General features: G+C 39.3%; 3 protein-coding genes across 3 annotated transcripts; 1 reads left to right on the plus strand and 2 right to left on the minus strand.

Annotated features, from left to right (window-relative positions):
- The first annotated feature begins 3,690 nt into the window (after positions 1 to 3,690).
- On the plus strand, positions 3,691 to 11,441 carry LOC135078927 (ADP-ribosylation factor 2). The gene is made up of 4 exons (XM_063973526.1): positions 3,691 to 3,908; positions 4,034 to 4,296; positions 4,697 to 4,822; positions 10,260 to 11,441. Exons 1-4 carry the CDS (start codon positions 3,842 to 3,844, stop codon positions 10,344 to 10,346), a joined length of 543 nt encoding a protein of 180 aa, XP_063829596.1. The 5' UTR covers positions 3,691 to 3,841; the 3' UTR covers positions 10,347 to 11,441.
- On the minus strand, positions 11,433 to 14,523 carry LOC135078926 (enoyl-CoA hydratase domain-containing protein 3, mitochondrial). The gene is made up of 7 exons (XM_063973524.1): positions 14,415 to 14,523; positions 14,045 to 14,157; positions 13,657 to 13,792; positions 13,138 to 13,236; positions 12,531 to 12,622; positions 12,011 to 12,099; positions 11,433 to 11,867 (listed from the first exon to the last, which is right to left on the minus strand). The coding sequence occupies exons 1-7, from the start codon at positions 14,430 to 14,432 to the stop codon at positions 11,581 to 11,583; spliced, it is 834 nt and encodes a 277-aa protein (XP_063829594.1). The 5' UTR covers positions 14,433 to 14,523; the 3' UTR covers positions 11,433 to 11,580.
- A 143-nt stretch (positions 14,524 to 14,666) lies between these two features.
- On the minus strand, positions 14,667 to 26,828 carry LOC135078931 (ATP-dependent DNA/RNA helicase DHX36). The gene is made up of 12 exons (XM_063973531.1): positions 26,471 to 26,828; positions 25,695 to 26,384; positions 25,125 to 25,294; positions 24,608 to 24,770; positions 23,556 to 23,832; positions 23,000 to 23,462; positions 22,278 to 22,508; positions 20,522 to 20,700; positions 16,593 to 16,917; positions 15,917 to 16,194; positions 15,310 to 15,496; positions 14,667 to 14,791 (listed from the first exon to the last, which is right to left on the minus strand). Exons 1-12 carry the CDS (start codon positions 26,636 to 26,638, stop codon positions 14,695 to 14,697), a joined length of 3,228 nt encoding a protein of 1,075 aa, XP_063829601.1. The 5' UTR covers positions 26,639 to 26,828; the 3' UTR covers positions 14,667 to 14,694.
- Positions 26,829 to 27,167: the final 339 nt, after the last annotated feature.

The raw sequence follows: 27,167 nt of genomic DNA on the forward strand, positions 1-27,167 counted from the left end.
TTCGAGCTTCTTAAAATTCTAAAAGGAATGCTCACCCGTCCCTTGAGCCTCAACTCAGCAACCTCAACACTATTTTTAATCTTCTGATAATGGGGACCAAATTATGGGTAACTAGGTAACACAGTTGTCGAGGAATAGTAGGTAGGCGACACATTAATTAATTGTGACATACTAAATGTAGGCAGGGCAGGCGGGCAAGCACATGTCCATGGGCAGCAAACAATGATGGTCAATCAGGGTCATTGATTACCGCTACAGGATAACTAGGTGCTATTGGAAGAAGTAAAAAGTTGTAAAGTGAGATGGGCGGTCGAGTGGAATGGGCAGAAAAAACTTATCAGAGGACGCTCCGGTAATGGGGAGTAACAGTGCAGTTATGGAGAACGAGCAGGGCCGTCTTTAACCGACTCCCTAGTAGCCTCCCTTGATCCTTATGTGCCTTAGGCCCTTCTCACCTGGAGAAAAATCTTTTATGAGTACAGACGGAGGTCTCTTCGATCGCAGGGCGCTGGGCATGTGCCCAGAGTGCCCAATGGGAAAGAGGGGCCTGAGAACGAGTGCAGAAAACCGCTGCGTTCGTGTAACGAGATGACTTTCTGTCTAAAGGATGGAGGACCTGCAGGAATAATCTTTACAAATCTATTCGCCTGCACTTGTTGAGCTTTTGATGGCGGTCTAGCTTTAGATCCTGGCTACACAGGTTGTGAAGTGGTGGACGAAAGGTAGCAATAGTAGCGCTCCCATCACTGGTCGGCCTTAACTGGTCGAGCTTTTGTTGGCGGATAAGCTGTAAATCCTAAACAGGAGTTGCAGAGGTGGGAACAAGTGGCGGGATCAGTTCCAGTTCTGCAATGAGTGACACCGACCAGTTATGCTCGAAAACACGGCAACTGAGGTTAATAATGTCCAGCAGTCTCGTCGATTTAACTCCTAGTCTTTGGACGTACGCTAAGAAAAGTATACGAACTGGACGAAATGGATGGATAAAGGCCTAGTACACGATTATAGCATGTTATCGAAGTCTTAAAAGGATTGGGATAACGGTATGGAGCAAAAAACTTCGCCAACATAATCAATAAGTGCGATGTCGTTCTGCGAATCGCAAAACGGTCAGTGGAATCAGGTAATCAAGTTTGCTGGCTAGACACACACACCATGACGTAATCTCGCCTATTGCGCGCCATTGTATATTTACAAGCCATAGAAACAACGCGATAAAACATTGAATAGCAAGCTCCATATTTGCTCTGCTGGCCTTATATTAGTTGAAATTGAACAGTAACTGGTGTCTATGCATTCGAAGATAAAACTATAAAAAATATTAGTACCTACCTACTATGTTTTCACTTATGTTTTATGAAAAACATAACCCTCCTTCTGGCGCATTCAGGTAAAAATCTGGCATCATGTAAAAAATATTGTAAATTAATTTGATGAGCAGAACTGCAGAACCAATGACAAAGTTAAGTATTAGGTGTTTGAAATATTACTTGCATATTGCCAAATTAGGTGGCTTTTAAATAAGTACATAGGTAAAATATTAATAATGCAATATCAAGTTGCACTTGAGCAGTGATATCTAATAAAATTATAAGGAAGGAGGAAAGTTTGTTTAGGTGCCCAAAAATCATTATTTAACTTATAGCCACAAATAGGCACATCAAAAATATAAAGTTATTGTAATAGGTACCTAAATGTCTTATAAATTTTGATAAGCATGCAGCCATAAATTACTAAGTTTACAAGTTAAAAATTATTATACCCATTTTATAAATCCTTTTAGAGGATAAGTACTGATAAAACTATCAGATAATTGAGATTAAAGCAAGTTTCTTTTCTAAAGGAATAGGAAACGATATTGTTCGCAATACCATAATTATGTAAAATATGCACTTAGAAGCTATTTTCTTAGTACATTTGCTAAGACTTCCAGAAAATACAAAAGTAAAGCCTGTGCACATCCTGTACTATACTCTCTAGGAGAAATGGAATAAGTAAAATAGCTTTAGTTTCATGCTAAGAGATTAGAATCGCAAGGATCCTCGCTCGTGCGTGATACTGAATCAAAGGACCTTCAAAATGAACCTGCTAAGAAGTTCGTAATTAATAAATTAATAATGTGTCCAACTTGTGCAATTATTGCATATAACGAAACAAAATCAATTAATATTTTGTAATTAATTTGCAAAACTTACCTTCATAAATCTCCATGTCGATTCCGGCCAAAAAATGAAAAGTTTTTCTAAAATAAAACGTTTCTATGACGACGCATGACAGCAAACTCTAATCGAATTCCTATTGGCTGTCAAAACTTCTGAATTTTTGTTTTTTTTTATTCCACAGCTGATACAAAATAATGACCGTCGCTCACACAACCACGCGCACCAAGTTGACGTTTACAGTAAAGTGATTTACAAATATCACATTATATTCACGTGATATTGTTTTATCGTGTTTATTGTTTATGAAAGATTTTAATGTCTTGAAACAAATATTATCGATTATCCGAACTCCGATTAACCGAATCGCCAATTATTATAATCGGCCATAAGCGTAATACAAAAAATTAAAACCAAGTAATTTTTGTTTTGTTTTGTTATCTTGAGCAAGTTAGAACTCACTGGAGTCCAGTTAAATTTCAACTGATCGTTATTGTAAAACTGTAAACATAGTTCATAAAGTTTATTCTATGTGTGACTGTTCGTTTTTAACATGCTAATTACATATTTATACTACCGGTCTATGTCCGATTATCTGAATTTTCGATTATCCGAATCGACCCCGGTCCCAATTAATTCGGATAATCGGCGTACTACTGTAAATACTTGTATTCTCCATTCTCCTGCTACGAAAAACGGTATTACATTAGCAGACACCGTTTAGTTACCATTAAATTAAGTGCAAAAAGCATCTCAGCCTAAGCTGTTCTTTCTTCCACAACATCTTCTACAATAACGTAAATATTAGAATTATGTCACCGTAAGTTAATTCCTAAGTAAATTTGATGGCAATTCATTATGATTCTTACATTGCTGCATTGATAATCTAACTGTTGATTATTTACAATGAAAGAAAGAAAAAATGATTATTTATCTAAAGGGATATGAGTACAAGGATTGCACCATTGCACCAGTGCAGTGACTCAACATTGCTTAACTAGTATTTGAGTCATTCGATATGTCCACTTAATTTTATATAACGTGGCAGAATTTTGCTGGCAAAATATTTTTACGGGATAGGTATAGGTAAGGCAGGATTTCTTAAGCCGGGTCTCTAGCGCGTGTTTTGCCCATAATAATGTCTAGATAAACAGAATAAATCGGTTATGTGTTAAGATGTGCACACACATGTTTGTACATACAAAAATATTTTTTAAAATCGTTTTATAATTTACTGTGCCCGACTATGGCGCCCGGTTACTGTGTCAAACAAACAAAATGATGGCCACAAACATTTTATCTTAGTGAGAATATTTCGTTATTCGTTATATAATTATTTGCATTGATCTTTCGCTTCTATTTTTGTGTATTCTGCAAACATCTTGACACAGTTTTGTGACTGGTATTAGAAGCATAGGGACGTGGCAATAATCTCGTCAACAGGAGTAACTTGTCTATGGTTGAGTTTTTCATGGTTTTACCGGTATTCCAAACCACGTCAACCTCTTTTTATATAAAAGTAACGGTGCGAGCACATCACTATCATTGACGTAAAAAAAATTGGAAACGTCGACGTATGGTGATCAAAACTTTGTTTTAGCTGTTTCTGTGTTATTTTGCTAAATTCATTGAACGTTTTTATATAATTCTTCATTGAGGAGTATCAGTGGACATAGCAAACCATGGGTTTAACGATATCAAGTGTTTTTACTCGGCTTTTCGGCAAAAAACAGATGCGTATTCTAATGGGTGAGTGACATGACTCATGACAGCTCGGTTTGCGTAGATAATACTACTATTTCTTTTAGGATTTCTTTGTGTGAGATTGATTCAGTGATGTCTATTGATTGACTAATCTTGGTTGTTTCTTGCAGTGGGGCTTGACGCCGCCGGAAAGACTACAATACTTTACAAGCTAAAGTTAGGCGAGATCGTGACTACGATACCGACAATCGGCTTCAATGTGGAGACAGTAGAGTACAAGAACATCAGCTTCACCGTGTGGGACGTCGGTGGCCAGGATAAGATCAGGAAGCTATGGCGCCACTACTACCAGAACACGCAGGGCTTGATCTTTGTTGTGGACTCCAGTGACACTAAGAGATTAGCAGAGGCTGAACAAGAGCTTAGTAGTATGGTGAGTAGATCAATACTAGTAATGTTATTAACCATTAGATAATAAACAAAACAATGTACACATCTTTTTTATTCATCAATTCAGCCACAGGATATCTACTGTTGAACATAGAAAGAAAAATAATAGGTAGGTCTTTTTTATTCATGACAATTTGTAGATTTTAAAGATGAAAATCAGTTTCTAAGCTGACCCAACCACTTTCCCTCCAATTCTCATTTACAAAATTTCTAAATACTTTTTTCCTTATGTTAGAATGGAGGGGGGGCCCTAAAACCAGTTCTTTCATGGATTCATCAGCATGAGCTGAGTCACCATCTATTGACCTCAACTCTACTGTCATCTGTGTTGCAATATTGTGTACTCCATGAAATTAATACATAATGTTATTTATTATTTCTAGCTAAAAGAAGACGAACTAAGAGATGCAGTTGTGTTAGTGTTTGCAAACAAACAGGACATGCCAAACGCAATGACTGCTGCCGAGCTTACTAATGCACTTAATTTGAACGGACAAAGGAATCGTCGTGTGAGTATTTATTTACTGTTTTTGTCTTGTACATTGTTCTTAATATGTTATCTTAAAACTATTACTTAATTTCTTTATGATACACAATTGCATCATCAAGTAATATTGTTGCATTGTTTTATCTGCTTGTATAGGTTTCAATTTAAATATCAGGGAAAATTCTAAAATTATATCATTAATTAAAGCATTGTATGCTATATTAATATGTATCTGGTACTGTTTATTTCTGACAATGCTGCTGAGACTGCATGATATCGCTCACCTAGCAGTATAATGGCACATTTACAAAAAAAGCGAAATTGAGTTTTTATGGCCTAAGTGTTTAAGAGTGTATAATTTATAAAGTGGTAAAACGGCACGGTGTTAGTTTTACTATTTGTCGAGAGAGGGCGTTCAGTGTCATTGTAGCACTTGCTACGTTTCCCCCGCTTCCGCGCATAACAACGGCTTATTTGTCAGTTGTGCGGGGCGCTCCGCGAGGTGCAATCGCTTCTAAATCTGTGTTGGCGTAAGTGGCAAATGTGACATTTTATTAACTTAGTAAGTTAGTAGAAAAACGGTACATTTGACAAGAGAAGATACGTCATGATTAAACTTTATTTTATTTGTTATAGTTTGATGTTGACTATTCCTTAACGAATCACGAGCCAAAAATTTTTTATTATATTTTATTTTTTTATGCATAACAAGGCAGGTATTTGACCACAATCGCACCTGATGTTAAGTGGGATGCAGTCTAGGATGGTACATATCTGCCCTGTAAGTGCTAATTCACTCTCGCCTTGAAGAGGCCCGGATTATAGTTTTCGGGAAAGACAGCAGCAGGCAACGAATTCCAGTCCCTAGCTGTTCGCATTATAAAAGAGTCATCGAAACGCTTAGTGCGAGCTGGTGGAATGTCAACAATAGTGACTGAGTTTCTTGCGCTGCTTCTTCTCAGCACTGGCCCATTTATTGTCCCGAAGCAGTGGTAGGGTTAATATTGGGACGTGTAAAAGCGCTTTTTAAAAGCCTATTTGCAAAAATAAATGAATTTTATGAATTTTTATTTTATTTTTAATTTTAATATAGGGATGGTACGCTAACCTGCGTCTGGTTCCCCGATGATGGAAGGGGGCTGGTGGAATTATTTCGTGTAATTCTTTCGCACATTCTCCGAAGTGTAGCCTGTAGAAAACCGATAGGGATGCTACCTTACGGCGATGGTCAAGTTCCTGGTTCCTGGAGCGCCGCTTCAACAAGGGTCGTCGATAAGTCTTCTGGCACGCCTTTCCACCGAATCCAAAGCAGCCAAATGTTTCTTGGCAGAGCCGTCCCAGAGGTGGCAGCAGTATTCCATGCAAGGTCGGATCTTTCTGTGCTTTATAAAGCTGCAGCCTTTGCTTCTTGGAGAAGTACTGCCTTGCCCTCGAGAGGATACCAAGTTTTTTGGCAGCAGTTTTCGCTATGGATTCGATGTACTCGCCAAAGTTCAGCTTGCTGGACATTTCAATGCCCAAGAGTTGCAGCTGCTCGGTGATTTTGACAGGCACACCTCGGAATGTTGGAGCCATAAGAAATGGACTTTTGAAGAAATGGCTTCGCCATGTTTCTCAATGACCTCGCTCCATAAGTGTGTGGCATACACGAGAAGATCACCTGTAGAACGACCATACCGAAACCCATACTGACGGTCCCTGAGTAGGTCATTTTCTTCAAGGTATGACAGGAATCGGCCATTGAGGACACGTTCCATTATCTTGCAGAGTATAGACGTAACAGAGATGGGTCTGTAATTAGTTGGGTCAGCACGACTGCCCTTTTTAGGTACGGGCTGTACGTTTGCAAGCTTCCATGATTTAGGGACTAGTCCAGTCTCAAGTGAGAGTCGATACAGGCGTGTCAGAATAGGAGACAACTCCGGCGCACAGTTACGCAGGACAATTGCCGGAATTCTGTCGGGTCCACTGGCTTTATTTACGTCAAGAGAACGCAAGACATTTAAAACCTCTCTCTGCCGTATGCGGACCTCACGCATGGTGGAGGAGACAGGGGGTAATGAGGGTGGCGTTTTTCCTGCGACGTCAAGACGTGAGTTATTAGCGAACAGGGTGGCAAAAAGGTTCGCCTTTTCCTCAGCAGAGTGAGCCAGTGAGCCATCGGGTTTCAGCAGTGGCGGCAGGCTGGGGCGACAGAAGTTTGATTGGATGGCCTTGGCAAGGGACCAAAACGCTTTGGACCCGGCTGGGTAAGAAGCAAGTTTGGTGCCAATGCGTCCAATATGATCATAGCGAGCCCTGCGTAACGCCTTTTTGCAAGACTTGGAGGCTTGGTTGTAGGCTTTCTTCAGATTGCGAGTGTCCGGTGAGTCGCGCGTTCGAGCATCAGCCCATGCCAGAAATGCTGACTGCTTACACGCTTCAGCATGACGGCAATCAGCATCGAACCAAGGGCGAGCTTTGCTACCTGAGGCGACGTCTGAGTAAGGAATGAAGAATTCCATACCCAGGCGTATAACTTCTGTTATGGCATCGGCGCAACTCGTTGGGTCTCGAGAAGAAAAGCATGCCGGCCTCCAAGGAAAAGATGCGAAAAACTGACGCATCTCGTCCCAATCTGCCGACTTGTATCGCCATACTCGTCTTACTCCACAAGGGCCACGATCGGATGGGGAGTATGTCGATACAGTTTTCACCAGGCAGTGGTCACAAGTTCCAAGAGGAGCAGTAACCAGGATGGAATATCTGTCTGGATCAGATGTCAGCAGAAGGTCAAGGCAGTTGGCTGTGTGAATGTCAACGTCCGGGACCCTGGTTGCACAGTCTATCAATTGGGAGAGATCCAGCGTCAGAGCGAGTTTACGTACCTCTCTCCCAGCGTGGTCGGTCACCTGGTATGGAAAGAGTCATTCCTGATGGTTATATATACACCGTGTTACTTTGCATTCTTGCCATATTCACAGAGATAAAAGTAGGGAACAATACCTATAATTTAAGATAAACAAGAGACTCCCATAAAGAAAGTACACTGAATTTTTAGTAAATTTGGTTTTGCAGTACAAATTAGAATAAACCAATTTTGTCTTGCACGTTCTACAGGTGCAAGTGGAATAAACCTAGTGGGCGTGGCCTAGTTCTTATTAATCTGTGATGTTTTTTGGCTCTGGGTACCAGCCTTTTTATCCAGTCATAATAATTATTTTAAAATACTCTTCAGTGGGTCTAGTCAAAATGCCATCCCAAACCAATAGGAAGTTTTCACTAATGTCAGTCGCCGCGTCACCAGTAATTCGATTCGATCGGAAAATGGCAGCCAAAATGCACATTGAACCACCAACGACGCGGCGATATAAAAGTTCATTCAAAATCGAATAAAAGTTAAAAAATGTCTATGACTTTGCGATTGTTTTTACTTTTTTTAGCTTTTTTTTTTTAAATTTGTTTCTTCCTTCTTTCTGCTCTCTGTTTACGTCTATGCTTCGCCGTCAAACTAACTGTCAAAACGACATCGCGATACGGATTTGTCAAAACAGCCTTAGGGTGGGTTGCACCATCTTAGTTTAACTTTGACAAACGTCTAAAATCTGTCAAACTCCATACAAAAAACTCCGGTTAACGTCATAGCTACGGTCAAAGTTAGGTGGTGCAACTCACCCTATTGGTTTTCGATTGAATCGAAGCTTATCACCGGGGTTTTAGTAATCGCAATGAAAATGGCGGGTGTTGCGATTCGATTCGATTTTGATTGAGTCTTAAATGCATGTTGGCTAAGCCTTTGTATGGGAAATTTCAATCCAGTCTTTCGATTATCGATAGGTAGGGCTTTGCGATTCGATTTTTTGCCGTTTGACTAAGCCTTTTTTGTTATCGACCTCTTTTGCGATTTGTTTATTTGTTTGCGACTGGTTTGCGATGGGTTTGCGATTTTAAAGTGCGTTTTGACTAGACCCGCAGTTGATTTTAGATTTTCCTTTCTACTTTACGGGATTAGGACCGTCAAAAATACGTAATAATTATTAGGCTTTTAATTAATTTATAACATTGTTCTCTATTTTTATAAATTAATAAATTAAGTATGAAATGAAATCACCTTATTCACAATTAATTATTTAATTTTATAAGTTCCTACTTACAAAGTTTACGTACTGCGAAGCAAGTGTTCAAAGTGTCCTCCGTTCTGATGAAGGCACAGTCTAGCACGGCGAAGAGTAGGTATTTCGCTTTAGTTTTCGCAACACATAAACGTTTTGTCTCACAGTTTCGCTGAAACAATACTTTCACGTAACACGTTTACACTATTTATCTCTTCTGCGCATACCAGGTCATTTCAAGTCCATTGGTGTTAGGTCTGAGGATCGTGGTGGCCAAGCTACTGGACCCCCTCGTCCAATCCACTGTTCACTAAACGTATTATTCGCGCACTTGACGTCCTTATTGTGGGGGAGCACCATCCTGCTGGTAGTAGAGCATTTGGTGTAACGCTAAGGGTACGTCATCGAGCATTCCGTCTAAGACGTCTTGCAGACACTCCAAGCACCATTTTGATTAAATTATTCGTTGTTTGAATACACTTCAGTCATTTTTGTATTATTTATAACGTGATTTGTGATTGATGGATTTCTCAGTTTTTTTACAAGTGTCAAAAAGACATTTTAAAGACAATAGATTGCAATAGATTTTTAAAAATACAATAAAAAGTAAAAAAGTCTCCATCGCCATCGCTAACAAGTAGTGATGTGCATGCGTTACGATAATTAGTGATGTGTTTAACAGATTGTCGATAAAATAAAATACTCAAAATTGAAAATCAAAATTTTCGGGCATTATTTTTTAACGGATTTGTGTTCAGTATCAGTAATATAGTTACCTCTGTAAATATGGCAAGAATGCAAAGTAACATCCTGTATAGGTTATTATAATATTTTAGTTAAACTTTTTATTGTATGTTGATTTCAAATAAAAACTTTTGTTTTCTATCAACCAATTGTCTTTATTTCTAGTTTTCACATCCTATTTAATTATGTCTTTGGGGCATATATGACATTTTTGGAAGTTGTCAAAAAGTATAACGGCACAATTGCATGGTTCTTCTTCTTCTTTGACTGCTATGAAGTAACTCCTGGAAACCTGAAGTGGATTTTTTATCCCTAAGTATCTATTAAGGTCTATACTAGTTGCTAAAACCATAAAATCCATGATAAAATGTAAAATGAACTCATAACTTCGTTTCAAACATTTGTAAAATCTTTGACCCTCATTTCTGTAAAATAAGAAAAAAGTAGATGTGTCATTATACTGCTAGGTGAGCGATATATGTCCCACTTTTTTCCCCTCAAAGTATTTTATTTCAATCACAATGCAATTTACAAACTATTGCATTAAACTTATGTCATTTGTAATTGCATCATAGAGTATTTACTTACTCAGATAAAAATAAAAATGTGTTTTTCATTCTCCAGTGGTACATCCAAGCTACATGTGCGACACAAGGACAAGGATTATACGAAGGCCTGGACTGGCTTTCAAACGAACTCGCCAAGAAGTGAGATACGGTGTTATCAACAGCGTATGGGAATCAACATTTTTGATCATTTCCCACACTGACTGACAATTTCCATTGTTTGTGAATGATGATCTTTATACTGATCCAAAGGACTTTGTAATTTTACGTATCTAATTAAGATCTAAGCTGTAAGGGACTCAGTCTTCATTGTTCACTCACAATATTGTTTAGGGAGTTTTGGTGTCAAAATTTTAGTATTTCTTATTAAAAAATTAAGACCTTTTAGAGCCTTTTTCTCATAATACTAAATATTGTTTGCAGGTTGTGAAAAGGGCCCTAAGTAGTTGTCAAAGTTAGACTAATCATGTAACGTTTTGGTCTGTGTTTAAGTTTTTCGGTAATATTTTACTGTTTTGTGTAGTTTGTAATATTAATGGAGTAATTCTACTGTATATCTCGTTTATGCATTTTAAAACTCCTAATAAGCACAACAGGTAATGTTTATTATACTATCAACACACATGCTTATCGATTATACATAATGCCTGTAATATTGACAATAAACAGTGTTTGTCATACAATGTGCATACTATTATTAATATAAATTATTCAGTAGCTAGATATTTATCAATATTAATTATATTTTATTTTGGTCTTTTAACAAAAAAAGTATTGTTTGATCACTTTGTGTCACAGTCAGCGAAACAATATTTCTTACACCCGTTTTATGATTGGGTTTGAAATTCAAGATACATTCCTAACAAAACTGAATTTGGCAGATATATCTATTGCTGGTAGTTTTTTAAGTTGTTAAATTGTATATTTTTAATAGCAACTGCATAACACGATCAGACTGGTATGCTTTTGTTATATGACAATTTCATTGTATTTCATAATGCTGAAATGGTAATACATAAACAAATTCATTGCCATGTAATTCTTGCTATGTTTATGTTCATAATATTCACTTCATGTATGATTGCAATATGGTGGTGTATATAATATTTTATAATGACCTATTGGCCAAATATATTGTAACTATCGCAAAATGTAACTGCATGTTCCATTCCTTCAGTTGCTGCTTGTGAGATGCGATAAGTTTTATTACGATAAAAATAAAAGATAGGTGTAATTGAAAGGTATATTTTATTCATACAAATATTCCCCTATCGTTGTAAGTAGGTACAAACATCCAGTTTATATTATGTTATAAATAGTAATATTATAAAAACACTGCAAAATAAGAGATGAGCAACACCAATAACATTTCATAATTACTAATGATTCCATTTAGGTTTCCTTTTTTCGACAAAGCTCATAATGCCTTCTTGGCCATCGTTCGTATTGATATTCTGTACCATGATATCTTCACCCAATTTATAGGCTTCAAAGAGATCCAAGTCGATTTGTTGATAGTAGAATTTCTTTCCTAACGATATGACGCTGCGGCTCTTGTGTTTGATCTTTTCAATAATTTTGTTCACTTCTTCATCTAAAAGATTGGCAGGGACTATTTTTGTGACTAGACCACTGTCGTAGGCCTCTTGCGCGGTGATCGGTTCTCCTGTAAAAGAAGGAAAAAATAATTATTTAACTATGATGTAAATATTGGGGCACATTACTAAACTTAGCCCTTGTAGGATTTGAATGGGAAACCGCAGCTAGGGTTGACGCCAGGCTGTTGCAACATTTATAAGTTGAAATTACCTGTAAAAAGCATGTAAGTTGCTCTTGATTTTGGTACAGAACGACCGACCGCGATTCCCGGCGTTGAGCAAAATATACCAAAGTTCGCTCTGAAATAAAGAAGATTTTAAGTATTGTTATGATAAGACATTAACTTCTCTAAAAATAAATGTAAGGTTTAATCTTGATTCGATCTGAGATTTTCGATGATAAGGCATGATTAGAGATTTTCGATGATAAGAAATACAAATCAGTCGATTTATGCGACTTAATAACGAATGAATCATTATTTAGTGACCAAATTCGTGTAATCAAGGGTTAAGGATAATCACACAATTACCATTAAATTAACAAGTGTGCTAAAATAGGCGTTTTTCTAGAAACAATTTTATCGGTTAGATAAGAACGATAAAAAAGAAATAAACAATACTGTAGATAGGCACATAAAGGTTACTTTAATCAAGTTTAAACCTTGTTAGTTGCAAAACCAACTTAATTGATACAGACATAAGAATTGAAGTATATTTATAGTAATATTTACCCAGGTGTGGAGAACTTGCTAGTGTCTGAACACACTATCATGTCACACGTAGCGACTAGTTGGCATCCCGCAGCTGTGGCAAACCCATTCACCTACAGAAATACGGATTAATTTATTTATTTAGAAAAACCTGTTATGCATAAAAAAAAAAAACAGGGTTTTACAGTGTGTAATAATAAGTTACAGAAACCATAGAATTCATATTTACAGGTGCAGCTAATAATATGTAGGTAACTAGGTAGGAAAAAGGAGGTCATATAAGCTGTAGATTTCGCGTCAGTGGATTAATTTGGCCGCGCTTGTTGCATCAAATGCACATTGACGATTCTAATGAAGTTATAAAAATTGAGGTTCAGTAGTGCTACAGATTTTTTTATTTTTTGTTTGGGTTGCCAGCACAGGCAAATAATAAAATCCTCTTACTGCCTGGGTGTTCAATATTTTCGAAATGTTATGCAACGTTTGTGCTTTACCAAGGCTGGGTTGCACCACCTAACTTTAACCGTAACTATAACGATAACCGGTGTTTTTTGTATGGAGTTTGACAAACTTTTGACATTTATAAAAGTTAAAGTAAGATGGTGCAACCCAGCTTTGGAATTCTTACCTTAGCAATAACTGGCACTGGACTTAAAACTATGGATTTCATCAGTTCGGTAGCTTTGCGGAACACCAACTTGTGTTGCTCCACACCACTGCTGGATTGCTAAAAAGACGACACGAAATAAATAAACAGTGAATTTTTTTAATGACACAATGGAGTCGTAAAATATAAGATTGGAGCGTGAAGCAATGAAATCGATAATGAAACGTTAAACTTTTTCTAACGTAAACTGTTTAGGAAACTAACAAAAGAAAATGAAACCAAATTAAACACATGAGTCCTAAATCTTAATAGTTATCAAGTTCTTAGAAAATTATCTTTCTTGAGAATTAATGAATTATTTCTTCATTCAGGCAAACATAAATATTTTTTTCCTATTTAAACAAAAACTTATTATTATTACAGACAAGCAGACAAAGACAGAGGATTTTTTACGTTAATATTACTTTTAGTGACAATATTGGTCAAGTTTATTTTTATTTATGAGTTGCAATGATTAAAAAATAACTTACTGTTACTTACTAACTCTTTCAAGTTATGGCCAGCTGAGAACACATTCCCTTTGGCTGATAACACTATAGCCCTCAGGGCAGTGTCGTCTTTGTTTGTATTTATGGCTTCAATGAGATTGTCCATCATTTCCAATGATAAGGAATTTCTGAATAAAACACCGTTTATATTAAATGGTTAGTTAAACCATGTCAAGTTTTTAGCACAAACATGTCATTATTAACTTTAATAGTTAGCTTAATCATTAACATAATTAAGCCTAAATAATATAAAATAATACAATATAAAAAAGACATTTTTAACAATGTTTTGGTAAAATCAAACTTGAAAAGTTAGTTCTATATCTTTAACCAAGAACTTCAAATCTCAATTAAAATAAATGTTAAAAATATCAACTTACTTTGTTTTTTCATGATTTAAAATCACTTCTCGGGTCCCATCAGTTTCATTTGTTGTGACATACTGAGTGTTGATTTGTCGGTATACAAGGTGCAAAGGTCTTGTGCATTTTCTCTGTAAAAAACATGAAATTAAGTGAAAATATGATGTATACCTACTTAAAAAATGTATACAAAATTACACTTGATATTAATGCAATAAAATCAAAAGATAAACACATTTTTTAAACTAATTTATGAACATAGGTAGTTGTTAGGTTAGAATCTAAACACATAAGAAATTAATAGATTCTTTAAATTTAATGAGTAGTTATTGAATAGATATGCATCTAATTGAATAGAACATTTAAATTATACTCTATAAATACTTACTTGGAATGATGAAAGCATTTTAATAACCTCTAATATAACCTCTTATAAATTAATACTTATCCTATAAACTAGAGATAGAAATGTTTTTGGTAACTCAATAAAATAAACAAGAAAAAAGTATTATCTTCTCAAAAGTCAAAACAATATTATCAGTCATGTCATTTTAGGGTTGCCACAATGGTTACATAAAAATATACCTACATATGATATTGAAACTGCCAATGGGTAAAAATAAAATAAAAAATCAAGAGATAAATTATGATTATTTAAGTTTTATTTTTTAGTATCTGGAATCACTTTCGGAGGTATCTGATTCAGTGCCTCCGTCTAGGTATTCAGCTCGCTCGTCTTCCGCCGTTATAACCTCTATTACGGCGCTGCAAAGAAAAACTAAGCGTTTCAAACCAAAAATAACAATAACCCTTCGGAAAGCCTAAGGCTAGTTGTAAACTTGGAAAAACTGTATATAGAATTAGTACTAAATAAAATGTATATAAAATTTATCAAAAAATGATAACAGGCAACTTTGCTTTAGTGCTATAAGGGTACAAGAAGATCGTAAATTCACTGTGTTAGTGGCAATGGTAATATTTAAAATAGTCATAGAATAAAAAGGGCCATAAATGCTAATATTTACAAAATAATTTGACGTAGAATGCTTTAACGATTTTAGTTATCGAAGAGTAAAAAGCATGAAATTAGGTCTATAATTTGTTTACCATTGATTAACTACGGTATTGGAAGTGGTAGCTTATAAAAATAGCTTTTATAACGAAATATTTTATAGTTAAATATTTCACAAATCAACCCGTTATGCAACCCTAATACTTTGTTAATATTATATCCTAAGCGAAATCAACCCTATGAAAATAACAATACAGATTAAATTACTTACTTCAGAACTTTCTCCTCAAAATCGGAGTTATGTGTAGTAGAGTGCTTACTTCGGACCATAATCTTGGATGCTAGGACTTGGTCCAGTAGCGACCTTAGTTGAAAGAGAAGCTTTGCAGTCTCTTTTAACATTTTGACTCTGTAACACGTTATCCATACGTAGCAATAGTTTGGTTCGTTTTGCTCGGCTGAAAATAATAAGATTTTATACAACGGGCAACAGCAGTCGATAACCGACATAAGCAATCGGGAAGCACCTGGATGCAAGCAGTGCCAAATCCATGGGGGAGGCGTTTTTCCAGTAGTGGACGGCAATGGGTTGAATTGAAACGAAGCAATCGTCTGTGCTCAGCAAGATTAATTGAATATCATGAAATTACAGTTATAAAGGTTATTTTTATATTTCCTGACAACTTGTTAGTCAGATACTAATGATAGAACCTGTTTTGGCTACTGTCGCAAAGAAGTTGCAAATCATCAAATACAGTTAGAATAAGTTTTTACAAACAATCGTCTGTTCGTGATGATATCATGGTTTCACAAAATAAAATTTAGGATACAACTCATACAACACACAACAACCCAAGAACACAACTACCCTTACTTACTTTCCGAAATATTCAACTCCCCGAAGAACAGCAAAGGCAGCGAGTACACAAGAGTGACATCGATCAGAAACATGTCCGAAGACTTCTGCTTCAGCCAGTACACCAGCCAGTTGGCACCAGGGTTTAGACATGGCGGAGTCCTCGGCGGCAGAGGCCTGTGAGGCAGTCTCTTAGGCGGACTCATGAGGCTGCTGGGATGAATGGTCATCGGTCCATCGGGAGATTTAGGGCACACTCGTATTTGCTTGTTTGGATTACGAGCGTGTAAATTTATCCATCTGTAAGAAGAATTTGAAATAAAAAAACCGGCCAATACGATATTTGACGCAGTTTTTTGAGCTGTCAATACGCGATTCTCACATTGATTTTGTATGGCAATACCGGATAACGTCACCATATTTGAAAGCATTTAAAAACAGTTGATTGAAAATTAATTAAGGTTTTAGAACAGAACGAGGTGTTCTTTAAAGGTTCGACCAAACCAACGCGTGCAGGCCGCATGCGCAATGCCGATGGCGATCAGACGTAAACGCATTGACTGTCATCGTTATAGCGCACGCGCGAAACTTTTAAAAAAGTTGTGCTTTGGAATGGAAAGCGCCAACGTCTTCATCGTGATACCAGCGTCGAAAACAATCAAATGGAATTTCCATTTTAAATAGCACGAAATACTTGCCTGACAGAGGTAATATTGGGGTACAGCGATGCTGCGACAATAGCCTTGAAAAGGCTCAAATTCTCATAGTTCCTGTTTTCAAATGTGGATGTCACTCTTCCCGTATTCAAGAATCCCATTTGCTGCAAGTTTCCTCCTAGCTGTTTCTTCATTTCTGACAGCAGTTCTAACGTACTGTTTGATAGGAAGTTTGCATAAGCGAATGCTTTGCGCTCTCCTGGGTCACATTGCTCCCATTGTATTATGGCTTCGGATAGGGCCATATGATCGCTAGGCTCGCCCATTGCTAGCTGGCGCTTTACTTCTTTTATTTCGTTATCTTTGTCTGCAAATGGGTTCACTTGTTAAAATGGCTACATTCTTGATAATGGACTTGGTATTATGAGAAATAATGCTTGGTTATTATACAAGTTCATCGTCATTAAAAAATCAAGGAACGAGGGAAACAACCAAGTAATTTAACCTACAAATATGTCTCCATCAAGGAGGCGGCGATAGTACAACGGTGTCCGCATCGGACTGTTGATTTTTTTTTTTTTTTTTTTTTTTATGTGATAGGAGGCAAACGAGCAAACGGATCACCTGATGGTAAGTGATTACCGTCGCCCATAGACACCCGCAGACCCAGGGGCGTTACAGGTGCGTTGCCGGCCTTTAAGGTAAAGATACGCTCTCCTCTTGAAAGCTTGCAGGTCGTATCCGTCCGGAAACACCGCAGACGACAGTCCATTCCACAGTTTGGTTGTACGGGGCAGAAAGTTTCTAGAGAAACGTACTGTTGTGGACTGCCAACCATCTAAGTGCTGGGGGTGGAAGTGCTGTCGGGTAGATCGGTGGCGAAAAGTGGCGGCAGGAATAAGTCCGGATAATTCTTCGGAGCACTCCCCGTGATACATGCGATAGAATATGCACAGTGAGGATACATCTCTACGCAGCGCCAAGGGGTCAAGCCGATCCGAAATGTCCTGGCAGTCAACGATTCGAGCTGCTCTCCGTTCAATGCGGTCCAGAGGGAGAAGCTGGTACTGGGGTGCACCTGCCCAAAGATGAGAACAGTATTCCATATGAGGCCGAACCTGCGCCTTGTAAAGTTGCAGACGATGGGCTGGAGTGAAATACCGTCTCGATCTATTGAGCACACCAAGCTTCTTCGAGGCTAATTTAGCCTTACCCTCTAAATGACCACGGAACTGGACTTCGCTCGATATGTCGACACCAAGGATTCCGATATTGGCTGAGGCAGTTAGGGGAGTGCTCTCGAAACAGCGGGATACGACAAACGGCAACTTTTTGGCGGTGAACGCGCAAACTTGTGTCTTTGTAGGGTTAAATTGGACCAAATTGCGTCGACCCCAGTCTGAGACCTCCTTCAAGGAGATTTCAATGTCGGACACAAGTTTGTTACGGCTCTCAATGACGTTCTCCCGAGAGATATTTGCGCGGCCGGTATAAGCGGCATCAACCGTGCTGTCGTCCGCATAGCAATGAATGCCGCTAATTTGCAGCATATCATTGATATGCAGAAGGAAGAGCGTAGGCGATAGCACACAGCCTTGGGGGACACCAGCATTCACAGACATAGAGTCTGAGCATTTACTGTCGACAACGACCTTAATGCTTCTGTCTGCTAAAAAGCTGGCGACCCATCCGCATAATTTCTCGGGAAGCCCATAGGAAGGGAGCTTCGAAAGAAGCGCTTTGTGCCAAACCCGATCGAAGGCCTTCGCCATATCCAAACTGACCGCCAATGCTTCCCCCTTAGTCTCGATCGCCTGTGCCCAACAATGTGTCAAGTAGACCAGAAGATCACCAGCCGAGCGACCTCCACGGAAACCGTACTGTCGGTCACTTAGCAACTGGTGGGCCTCTAGGTACCGAAGGAGCTGGCTGTTGATAATGGATTCCATTATCTTCGAGAACAAGGAGGTGATTGCTATCGGCCTATAGTTGGACGGATTTGAGCGGTCACCTTTTTTAGGGATCGGGTGCACCAAAGCTGTCCTCCATGAGGTCGGGACTATGCCAGAGAGGTAGGAGAGCCGAAAAAGGCGCGTTAAAACCGGTGCTAACTCTGGAGCGCACGTCCTCAGCACGATAGGAGGGATTCCATCGGGCCCACTCGACTTATGGATATCCAGGGAAAATAGAGCCAGGCGTACTGAGCTTTGGTGGAACCGGATATCCGGCATACAGCTCTCACACCTTGGTATAATCGGTGGCTCATGTCCCCCGTCATCCAGTGTCGAGTTGGACGCAAAGAGTTTGCCCAGAAGATCGGCTTTCTCCTTTGCATCGTGGGCCAACGAACCGTTTCCCATGTGCAGGGGTGGAAATGATGGCGTGCAGAAATTTCCTTGGATAGCTTTGGCAAGAGACCAGAACGCACGAGTTCCAGAAGGAAGACGCTCTAGCTTCCCACCAATTCTACCAATGTGCTCCGACTTCGCCCTTGCAATGACTCTTTTGAAAGACCTAGAGGCAAAGTTAAACTCCTTTTTTAATGCGCTGGTGTTTTCATCCCGTAGCCTCGCTGCATTTGCCCAGGCTTGGTAGGATTCCTGCTTCCGGCGTAAAACCTTTTTGCAGGATTGACTAAACCAAGGCTGAGATTTGCCACCAATGGGAACAACAGAAGACGGTATGAAAAGTTCCATACCCTGCAGCACCACATCAGTAACAAGATCAGCAACGACGCTGGGATCATCCTGCGTGAAGCAAACCTGCCTCCAGGGGTAAGATGCGAAGAAGGACCGCATCTCATCCCAGTCTGCTGACCTGTAGTGCCACACGCGGCGACTGCATGCAACTCGTGGTCGCGGCGAGCACGTGAGTGGCACCGTACTCCGGATAAGGCAATGGTCCGAGGAGCCCAGAGGGGCGCCAACGGATAGCTGATAGCCATCCGGATGGGAAGTCAGCAGAAGGTCTAACAGTGAAGGTTCTTGGCTCTCTACATCTGGGATTCGCGTGGGCGTAGTAACCAGTTGTGTCAAGCCATATGCGAAGGCGAAGTCGTGAACAGATCTCCCTGCATGATCGGTTTTGCTCGATCCGAGCCATTCGGTGTGATGGGCGTTGAAATCGCCAAGTATCACGATCTCTGCAGAGGGGATCTGCTGCTGCACTGATTCTGCAGCCATTTGGACGTGCTCAATGAGTCGGTCAGTTTCGGCATCACCGCTATGGGACCTATAGAGGCAGGCGTAGACGCGGGGGTGGTCATCGCTGTCTACGCGGAGCCATAAGGTGGAGAGGTCCCTGCTTTCGAGGTGGCTGAGGCGTCGAGAACTGATATTGCCCCCTACGTACACGCACACCCCGGCCCTAGGCACAAAGGCATGTTCCAGTTTATACCCAGGGTAGGAGAGATAAGATGTGTCCGCAGGAGACGATATCTGAGTCTCGGTTAAGAAAAGCAAGGCCGGCTTTGCTGTCTCAAGGTGGTGGTGAACAGCATTGAGGTTAGAGTGTAAGCCCCTGATATTGCAAAAGTCCACGGCCAGCGTGGCAGGGGGTGCCATGGTAAATTTGCTCTTGCCCCAGGTGTTGAGCGCGGTTTTGCCCTCCCCAGAGTACGAGGGGCGGCCTGGGCATCCACGCTCAGGTGTGTTGTGTCCTGAGCATGGATGTCCAGGGAGGGATTCTCCAACGCTAACGCAGCTGGTACCCTCCTGGGGTAAAATAGTTTTTAACTGCGCTATCATTAGGAGGTGGGGAGGGGGGGGGGGGGGGCCTCCGGTACCCTCACTCACTCGGCGAAACACAACACAAGTGTGATTGGAGTGGCGTTAACTATTGTGGTGAAATTCTGTTATTGAGCGTTTTTAATATACATCATCAGGTCATTTAGTCTCCATAGGACGATTCTGTAATCAACCAGAGGCAATAGAGAGAGAAAGTAGAGAGGTATACGCTGAGAAAATCCTTACCAAGTATAAGCAGGAACGGGTCTTTGAAGCTCCACACAGCTGCCACACTCGCCGCTCGGTCGAGGCATCCAAACAGGGCGCCTAGGACCAGTAGCTTGCCTGCTGCAGGGTGCACTGGTAAGCGCGCCAAGTGCCATCCCAGTGGGGTCAGCTTCTCTTCGTCGTCCAGCGCTCCACATCTATGAAATACAAGACTAGTTGCAGTGTTTTGTATTGACATTAGGCTGCGCGGTCCAGGCACCCGAATAGAGCGCCTATAAACACCAACTCTGAAAAACATTTAATCCGAAGTACCGAATGTTGCCATCCCTGTAACCCTGCAGTAGCTTCCCAGCTAATGCCATCAAGCGCGCTAGATGCCATCCCAGACGGGTCAGCTTTTCTTCGTCGTCTAGGGCGCCGCATTTTTGGAAATGGAATACTAGTTGTAGTGTTTTGTTTTATATCATGACATTAGCAAAGGCACCCGAACAGAGCGCCCAGGACTAGTAGCTTGCCTGCTGCAGGATGTACTGATAAGCACTCCAGTTGCAATCCCAGGAGGGTGAGCTTCTCTTCGTCGTCTAGAGCTCCACATAATTATATGAAATACAAGACTAGTGGTATTTTTGTTAATCATAATCCAGGCACCCGAATAGAGCGCCTAGTAATAGGGGGGTAACTCTGAAAAACCTTATCCGAAGTTTCGCCATCCCTCCGGTGGATTTGGGAACTGCTTTAACGCTTCTGTTGCGTTTCCCAATCTAAGCTGCTTGATGATCAGCACTGGTTCCAGCAAATTGTTCCTTTGCATAGAGCGATAAATAACTTACTGCTGCAAATGCTTCACAGCTCTCTTCACAGTTTCCTCTTCAGGTGGGTCTGGGAACTGCTTCAAGGCTTCTGCTGCATTTCCAAGTCGAAGCTGCTTAATCATCAGCACCGGTTCCAGAAGTTTGTTCCTTTCCATACGAAGCCCCAACAACACATACTATAAATAACTTACTGCTGCAGATGCTTCAGAGCTCTCTTCACAGTCTCCTCTTCAGGTGGGTCTGGGAACTGTTTCAAGGCTTCTGCTGCATTCCCAAGTCGAAGCTGCTTAATCATCAGCACAGGTTCTAGCAAGTTGTTCCTTTGCATCTCCAGAACCACAATAACACTTAGGCTGGGTTGCACCATAATACTTTAACTTTGATAAACGTCAAAAATCTGTCAAATTTCATACAAATAGCACCGGTTATCGTCATAGTTACCGTTAAAGTTAGGTGGTGCAACTCAGCCTTAAAGTTTTAAAAGACTTACTGCTGCAAATGCTTCACAGCTCTCTTCACAGTCTCCTCTTCAGGTGGATCAGGGAACTGTTTCAATACTTCTGCTACATTCCCCAGCCGCAGTTGCTTAATCATCAGCAGCCGTTCCAGAAGTTTGTTCCTTTCCATACGAAGCCCCAATAACACATACTATAAAAAACTTACTGCTGCAAATGCTTCACAGTTCTCTTCACCGTCTCTTTCTCCAGTGGATCAGGGAACTGCTTCAAGGCTTCTGCTGCGTTCCCTAATCTAAGCTGCTTAATCATCAGCATCGGCTCTAGCAAGTTGTTCCTTTGCATCTCCAGAACCACAATAACACTTAGGCTGGGTTGCACCATAATACTTTAACTTTGATAAACGTCAAAAATCTGTCAAATTTCATACAAAAAGCACCAGTTATCGTCATAGTTACCGTTAAAGTTAGGTGGTGCAACTCAGCCTTAAAGTTTTAAAAGACTTACTGCTGCAAATGCTTCACAGCTCTCTTCACAGTCTCCTCTTCAGGTGGATCAGGGAATTGCTTCAAAGCTTCTGCTGCATTCCCAAGTCGAAGCTGCTTAATCATCAGCACCGGTTCTAGCAAGTTGTTCCTTTGCATCTCTGGCAGGAGGCGTTCGGGAAGCTTCGCAGCACGGAAGGTTGTCACTAGGTGGTAGCAGACGCCTGGTTGGCAACGGCCGGCGCGACCGCGTCTGGGAATAAGAATGATATTAGAAACATAAGAAGAAAATCATGCGTGTTGTTATGAAGAGGCAATATTAGGTATGCAAAATATCGTCAATTTTCTTTAAGTAACAGCTAATAGAAAACAGTCAATATTGCCGTTTTCACTTACTAATGGGTCTGCCACAGAAAATGCACTTCACAAAATGCGCATTTTTCCATACTAATATTATAAAGTCTTCAGCAAAAGCTGTGTAGAAAAGTTCGCATTTTGCGAAGCGCACATTCTGTGTCGTCAGACCCGTAATTCGGTTTTGTTAATAGCGTAAGCTAAGGTTTAGGTGGATTTTAAATAAACATGGTTATTGGTTAGTAAATCAGTTATTTATAAATCAATATTCTTGGAAATATTATACGGCGCTATCTATCTACTTAGTCCCTAAATGAGCATTTAGAATAGATTCTCTATTTCGACGAAATGGTTTCTCAACTAACAACTATCAAGTGGAACAAATATTACCTTTGACGCATATTCGCCTGAGAAGCCCATTCAACCTTCAAAGTGGAGAAGTAATGCTCGACGTTTAGACCGCTGTATTTAATTTTCCCGCAGTCAATGACGTACACAATGTCATCTATAGTGATTGAAGTCTCAGCGATATTCGTTGCAATCACAATCTTCCTCACATTGTGAGGAGGTCTTTCGAATATTCTGCGCTGGTCAAGAGATGGCAGTTTTGAGTGAACAGGGTGTATCTCGCATTTTGATCCCAAATACCTTTCATTGTCATATAACATTGACATAAGTTTCGTTATTTCCCCAATACCAGGCAAAAACACCAATATAGCACCTGGAGGCCCTCTACAAATGTATTTTATTAGTTCAAGCATCAGATCATAATTGAGTTCTTCGATTTTAGGATTTTGTAAAGTGCGGTAGATTTTGGAATCCATGAATTTCTTTACGGATTCCAACCATGGTGCTGAAATTATGAAATTATTACGAAAAGTAACTTATTTGCACATAATTGAGGTTTACAAAGACAATTTACTAAATATGTCAACAAATGTATTACCAATTTCAGCTTTGTACTGTATAGATTTTTCCATTTGTTCGTGTATAGATCTGTCAAACTTTCTGCCGCGGTAGTTCTTAGGTCTCTGCGGCATAACTTCTTCCCCCAGCTGATAGTTCGTGAGATGCAGAATCTCCTCCATGTAAACATCCTTGACTGGATATGCCAAGCCCTCGATGTGCAGCATTGGACAGAAGTTAAAGTAATTGCACAATTTCTCGGCGTCTAGTGTAGCACTCATCAGAATCAACTTCAAATCTTTACGTTTTTGCAACACCTGGAAAAATAAGAAGGCCCTGATCTCACTTCACTGATCTATAAAAGTGAAAGGTCACTGATTGACTGACTCAGTCATCACGAAAAGTGCTAGGAGTCTTAAATTTTGCATGGGGGTTCCTTTTAGAACGTAGGTGCTCCTCACTAAGACGGGATTTTGCAAAATTCAACTCCTAAGGGGGTAAAACGGGATCCACGCGTACGAAGTCGCGGGCGGCCGCTCGCTAGTGTTTTATAATCGCTAAACATAACTAGAATAATATGACGTGTGGTCAAAACAAATAATTAGATTATGTGTGGCCAAAACAAATAAAATAGATGAAATCTGTATTTTATTGCATTTTTAGTCAATGTCTGTTGTCTGTTGCTGCAAAGTTATTTTTATGCCGTGACCGTGAGCTATCGTCACGATCGCTTACCTACTTGATAATATCGTCATTTAATTTTCAGGCAATTTATTTTTTATAGTAAAAAATCATGATTTGCTAAATTATTTACACATTTTTTTATAAACTAACTGAACACTACATATTCCTATTGCAATTAGGAATCTTATTTAAACACTAGCGGCCCGCGACGGCTTCGCACGGTTGCTACAGAAGTTCTTAGCTTTTCTATAATTATGAATGTTTTATACATGTAAACCTTCCTCTTGAATCATTCTATCTATTAAAAAAAAACCGCATCAAAATCTGTTGGGTAGTTTAGATCTAAGAATACATAGGGACAGACAGATAGGAAAGCAACGTTGTTTAATAATAAGTAGTGAAGCTCACCTGTTTTAGCATACACATAGCGAAATCAACATGGGTGTCTCTCTCATGCACTTCGTCTAGTATGATGTGGCTGTAGTCCGACAGCGCTTGGTTGACCTCCAAGTCCACCAGAAGAACACCGGTGGTGCAAAACATTATGCTCCCACGTGGTCTGCAGTCAACCCTGAAAAGTTAATGATTAAATTTGAAATGTAGGATTCATTTTTATCATAATTATGGAAATTGATAAACTTAGGCTAATAGGCGGGCAAGGATGCACACCGCGATAAATTTTTCTCGATAATTGTGGATGACAAAATGTATATACTTATCGCATATATCTATAATGTCTCGATAAAAGTCGCACATCGTAAGCTTATAGGTCATGTAGGCTAGCATAATCACACAAGCAAAAATACAAAATCAAAGAAATATAATTTTCTAAAATTCGCACTAGCCACAATTGAGCATCGGTTTGTAACATAACCATTATAACTACTGTATTAATTACAGTGTTTTTGGTTGATTATTAACTTACTTTTCCAATCGCACAGCATATCCTACGGAAACCCCAAGAGCTTCAGCACGTTCTTGGGCCACTCGACTAGCTAATGACGACGCAGCAATCCTTCTTGGCTGAGTGACTAGAATCTTTACATTGCCGCCCCTTTTCTTCATAATAGCATCATCTAAAATCATTTGTGGTACCTAAAACAAAAGTTAAATTCAATTAAAAGTTAATTGTTCTTTCTTGAAAAGGAGGCTGACAATAGTGACTGAGTTTCTTGCGCTGCTTCTTCTCAGCACTGGCCCATTTACTGTCCCGAAGCAGTGGTAGGGTTAATATTGGGACGTGTAAAAGCGCTTTTTTAAAGCCTATTTGCAAAAATAAATGAATTTTATTTTAATTTTTAATTCTATATTAAGACATTTTACCAAAATCCTGTCTGTATCGAAAAAGATCGTATCAACACAAACATCTATGTAGCAGGAACCAGCTCCATGTACCCACGTTTTTTTACCAAACATGACCTGCTTGGACTAATATACTTTGGTTCACTATAGCCCTGCTTAAAAAATAATTTTTGACGCCAAATAGTAAACCAACCTGTGTTGATTTCCCACATCCAGTTTCTCCACTTATGACAATCACTTGGTTATTTTTAACCATTTCTAAAACACGCTGAGTTTTCTTATAAGCTGGCAATTTTTCACGGAACGTCAACAGTTTTTTGTAGTGTGATTTTGATAAAGCGTTTAGATGTTCTTCATACAGAACGAGATTTAAAGTTGCAATATCTTCATCTTGTCTAGTGATGTTTATGCCTCTGGCCAGACATTCATTGAGTTTTTCCTTAAACGTTCCAGTAATTATGTCTTTGTATCCATATTTAAAATCTGCTGGTGCTCTTAGACTCAACACTCTTTCGTCAAAATCTTTTCTGTCTGTATCGCTAGCTTCATCAAGTGCAAATGGTATATCATCAACTGAAGTACTTGGTGTAGAATCACTATCAAAATAATAATTTGTGTTAATTTTTGTTTTTACCGACGTTTTGGAATCAACATCGCTTCTTTGACTTGTATGAGCTTCAGGTGCAGCGATTGCTTGACTAGATTTTGGCACTTCAGAGTCTTTTTTATCTGACGAAATGTTTGATAAAGAAGCTTTTTGACTGAACAAATGAGATATCTTTTCAGGGAATATATCAATTTTTTGTTGAGCTGCTAACTTAGTGATAAGTTGTATATTGCTTATTAACTTAGCAATTACAGAACTTGGGATGGATAAATTTATCTGGAATGCAAAAAATACAATTAAAGAGCGTTAATAGCTATAACATTGGTAAATAATAAAAGTAATATAGAACTTATCGCACGTACCGTTAGAGGTGTATTTTTATTTCGCCTAGCTTGTTGTCTCTTGTAAAAAAGGCCAATATCTTTCCCTTTCAATCGATGTGGATGTCTGGCTACGGGTTGTATGAATTTTGAACTACCCCAACCTTTATCCTTCCTATACCTTTTACCACGATCACCGCGATCAGACATTTTTTAGATTATTTATATTTTGAGTCCTTACTCAACCACGCAATTTAATTTATAGGAAAAGTAAGTAAAACGAGCACTTGAGCCACAGATGAGAGAGTATTATAATTTATAACTTGAGCAGGCCAGCCGGTAAATAAATACACTTACGATTACGAATACGACGACTTACGAGTAAAAATAGCAAAAAAAGCTACTAAATGTCAAAAAACTGCACTGAGTGTTGTCCCTGTGTTCAGGTGAGCTTATATCGATGAATGCTGTGTTTCAATAGTCATAAGTCGCGAATGTCGCAAAAAATGCTCTCTTTGATAGATATACAGTTTAAGGGCGCGGTAATATAATATGATCAATTTTATCGACAAATCCAATGGAATAAAACATTTTATCCCTACTTTTAAAAAATTGCAGGTACTTGAATTTTTTGGGTTTCTGAGTCCGGGCCTCCGGGTGGATTTATTTATTTAGCAATATCTACCGATGTACAGTAGGGTGTCCCGAAATATTTTTTTATATATTTTCGCTACACAAG

This window comes from Ostrinia nubilalis, chromosome 15 (assembly GCF_963855985.1).
Source record: "Ostrinia nubilalis chromosome 15, ilOstNubi1.1, whole genome shotgun sequence".
Classification (NCBI taxonomy): Eukaryota; Metazoa; Arthropoda; class Insecta; order Lepidoptera; family Crambidae; genus Ostrinia; species Ostrinia nubilalis.

Coding starts and splice junctions, on each gene's coding strand:
- LOC135078927 (XM_063973526.1), top strand. CDS start 3,842: ATGGGTTTAACGATATCAAGTGTTTTTACTCGGCTTTTCGGCAAAAAA. Junction 4,297..4,696: donor AACAAGAGCTTAGTAGTATG/GTGAGTAGATCA, acceptor TATTATTTCTAG/CTAAAAGAAGACGAACTAAG. Junction 4,823..10,259: donor ACGGACAAAGGAATCGTCGT/GTGAGTATTTAT, acceptor TTCATTCTCCAG/TGGTACATCCAAGCTACATG.
- LOC135078926 (XM_063973524.1), bottom strand. Junction 12,100..12,530: donor AGCAAGTTCTCCACACCTGG/GTAAATATTACT, acceptor TCTTTATTTCAG/AGCGAACTTTGGTATATTTT. Junction 11,868..12,010: donor AACTTACATGCTTTTTACAG/GTAATTTCAACT, acceptor CTTCTTTTACAG/GAGAACCGATCACCGCGCAA.
- LOC135078931 (XM_063973531.1), bottom strand. CDS start 26,638: ATGTCTGATCGCGGTGATCGTGGTAAAAGGTATAGGAAGGATAAAGGT. Junction 26,385..26,470: donor ATAAAAATACACCTCTAACG/GTACGTGCGATA, acceptor TTTGCATTCCAG/ATAAATTTATCCATCCCAAG. Junction 24,771..25,124: donor TATGCTGTGCGATTGGAAAA/GTAAGTTAATAA, acceptor TTAACTTTTCAG/GGTTGACTGCAGACCACGTG.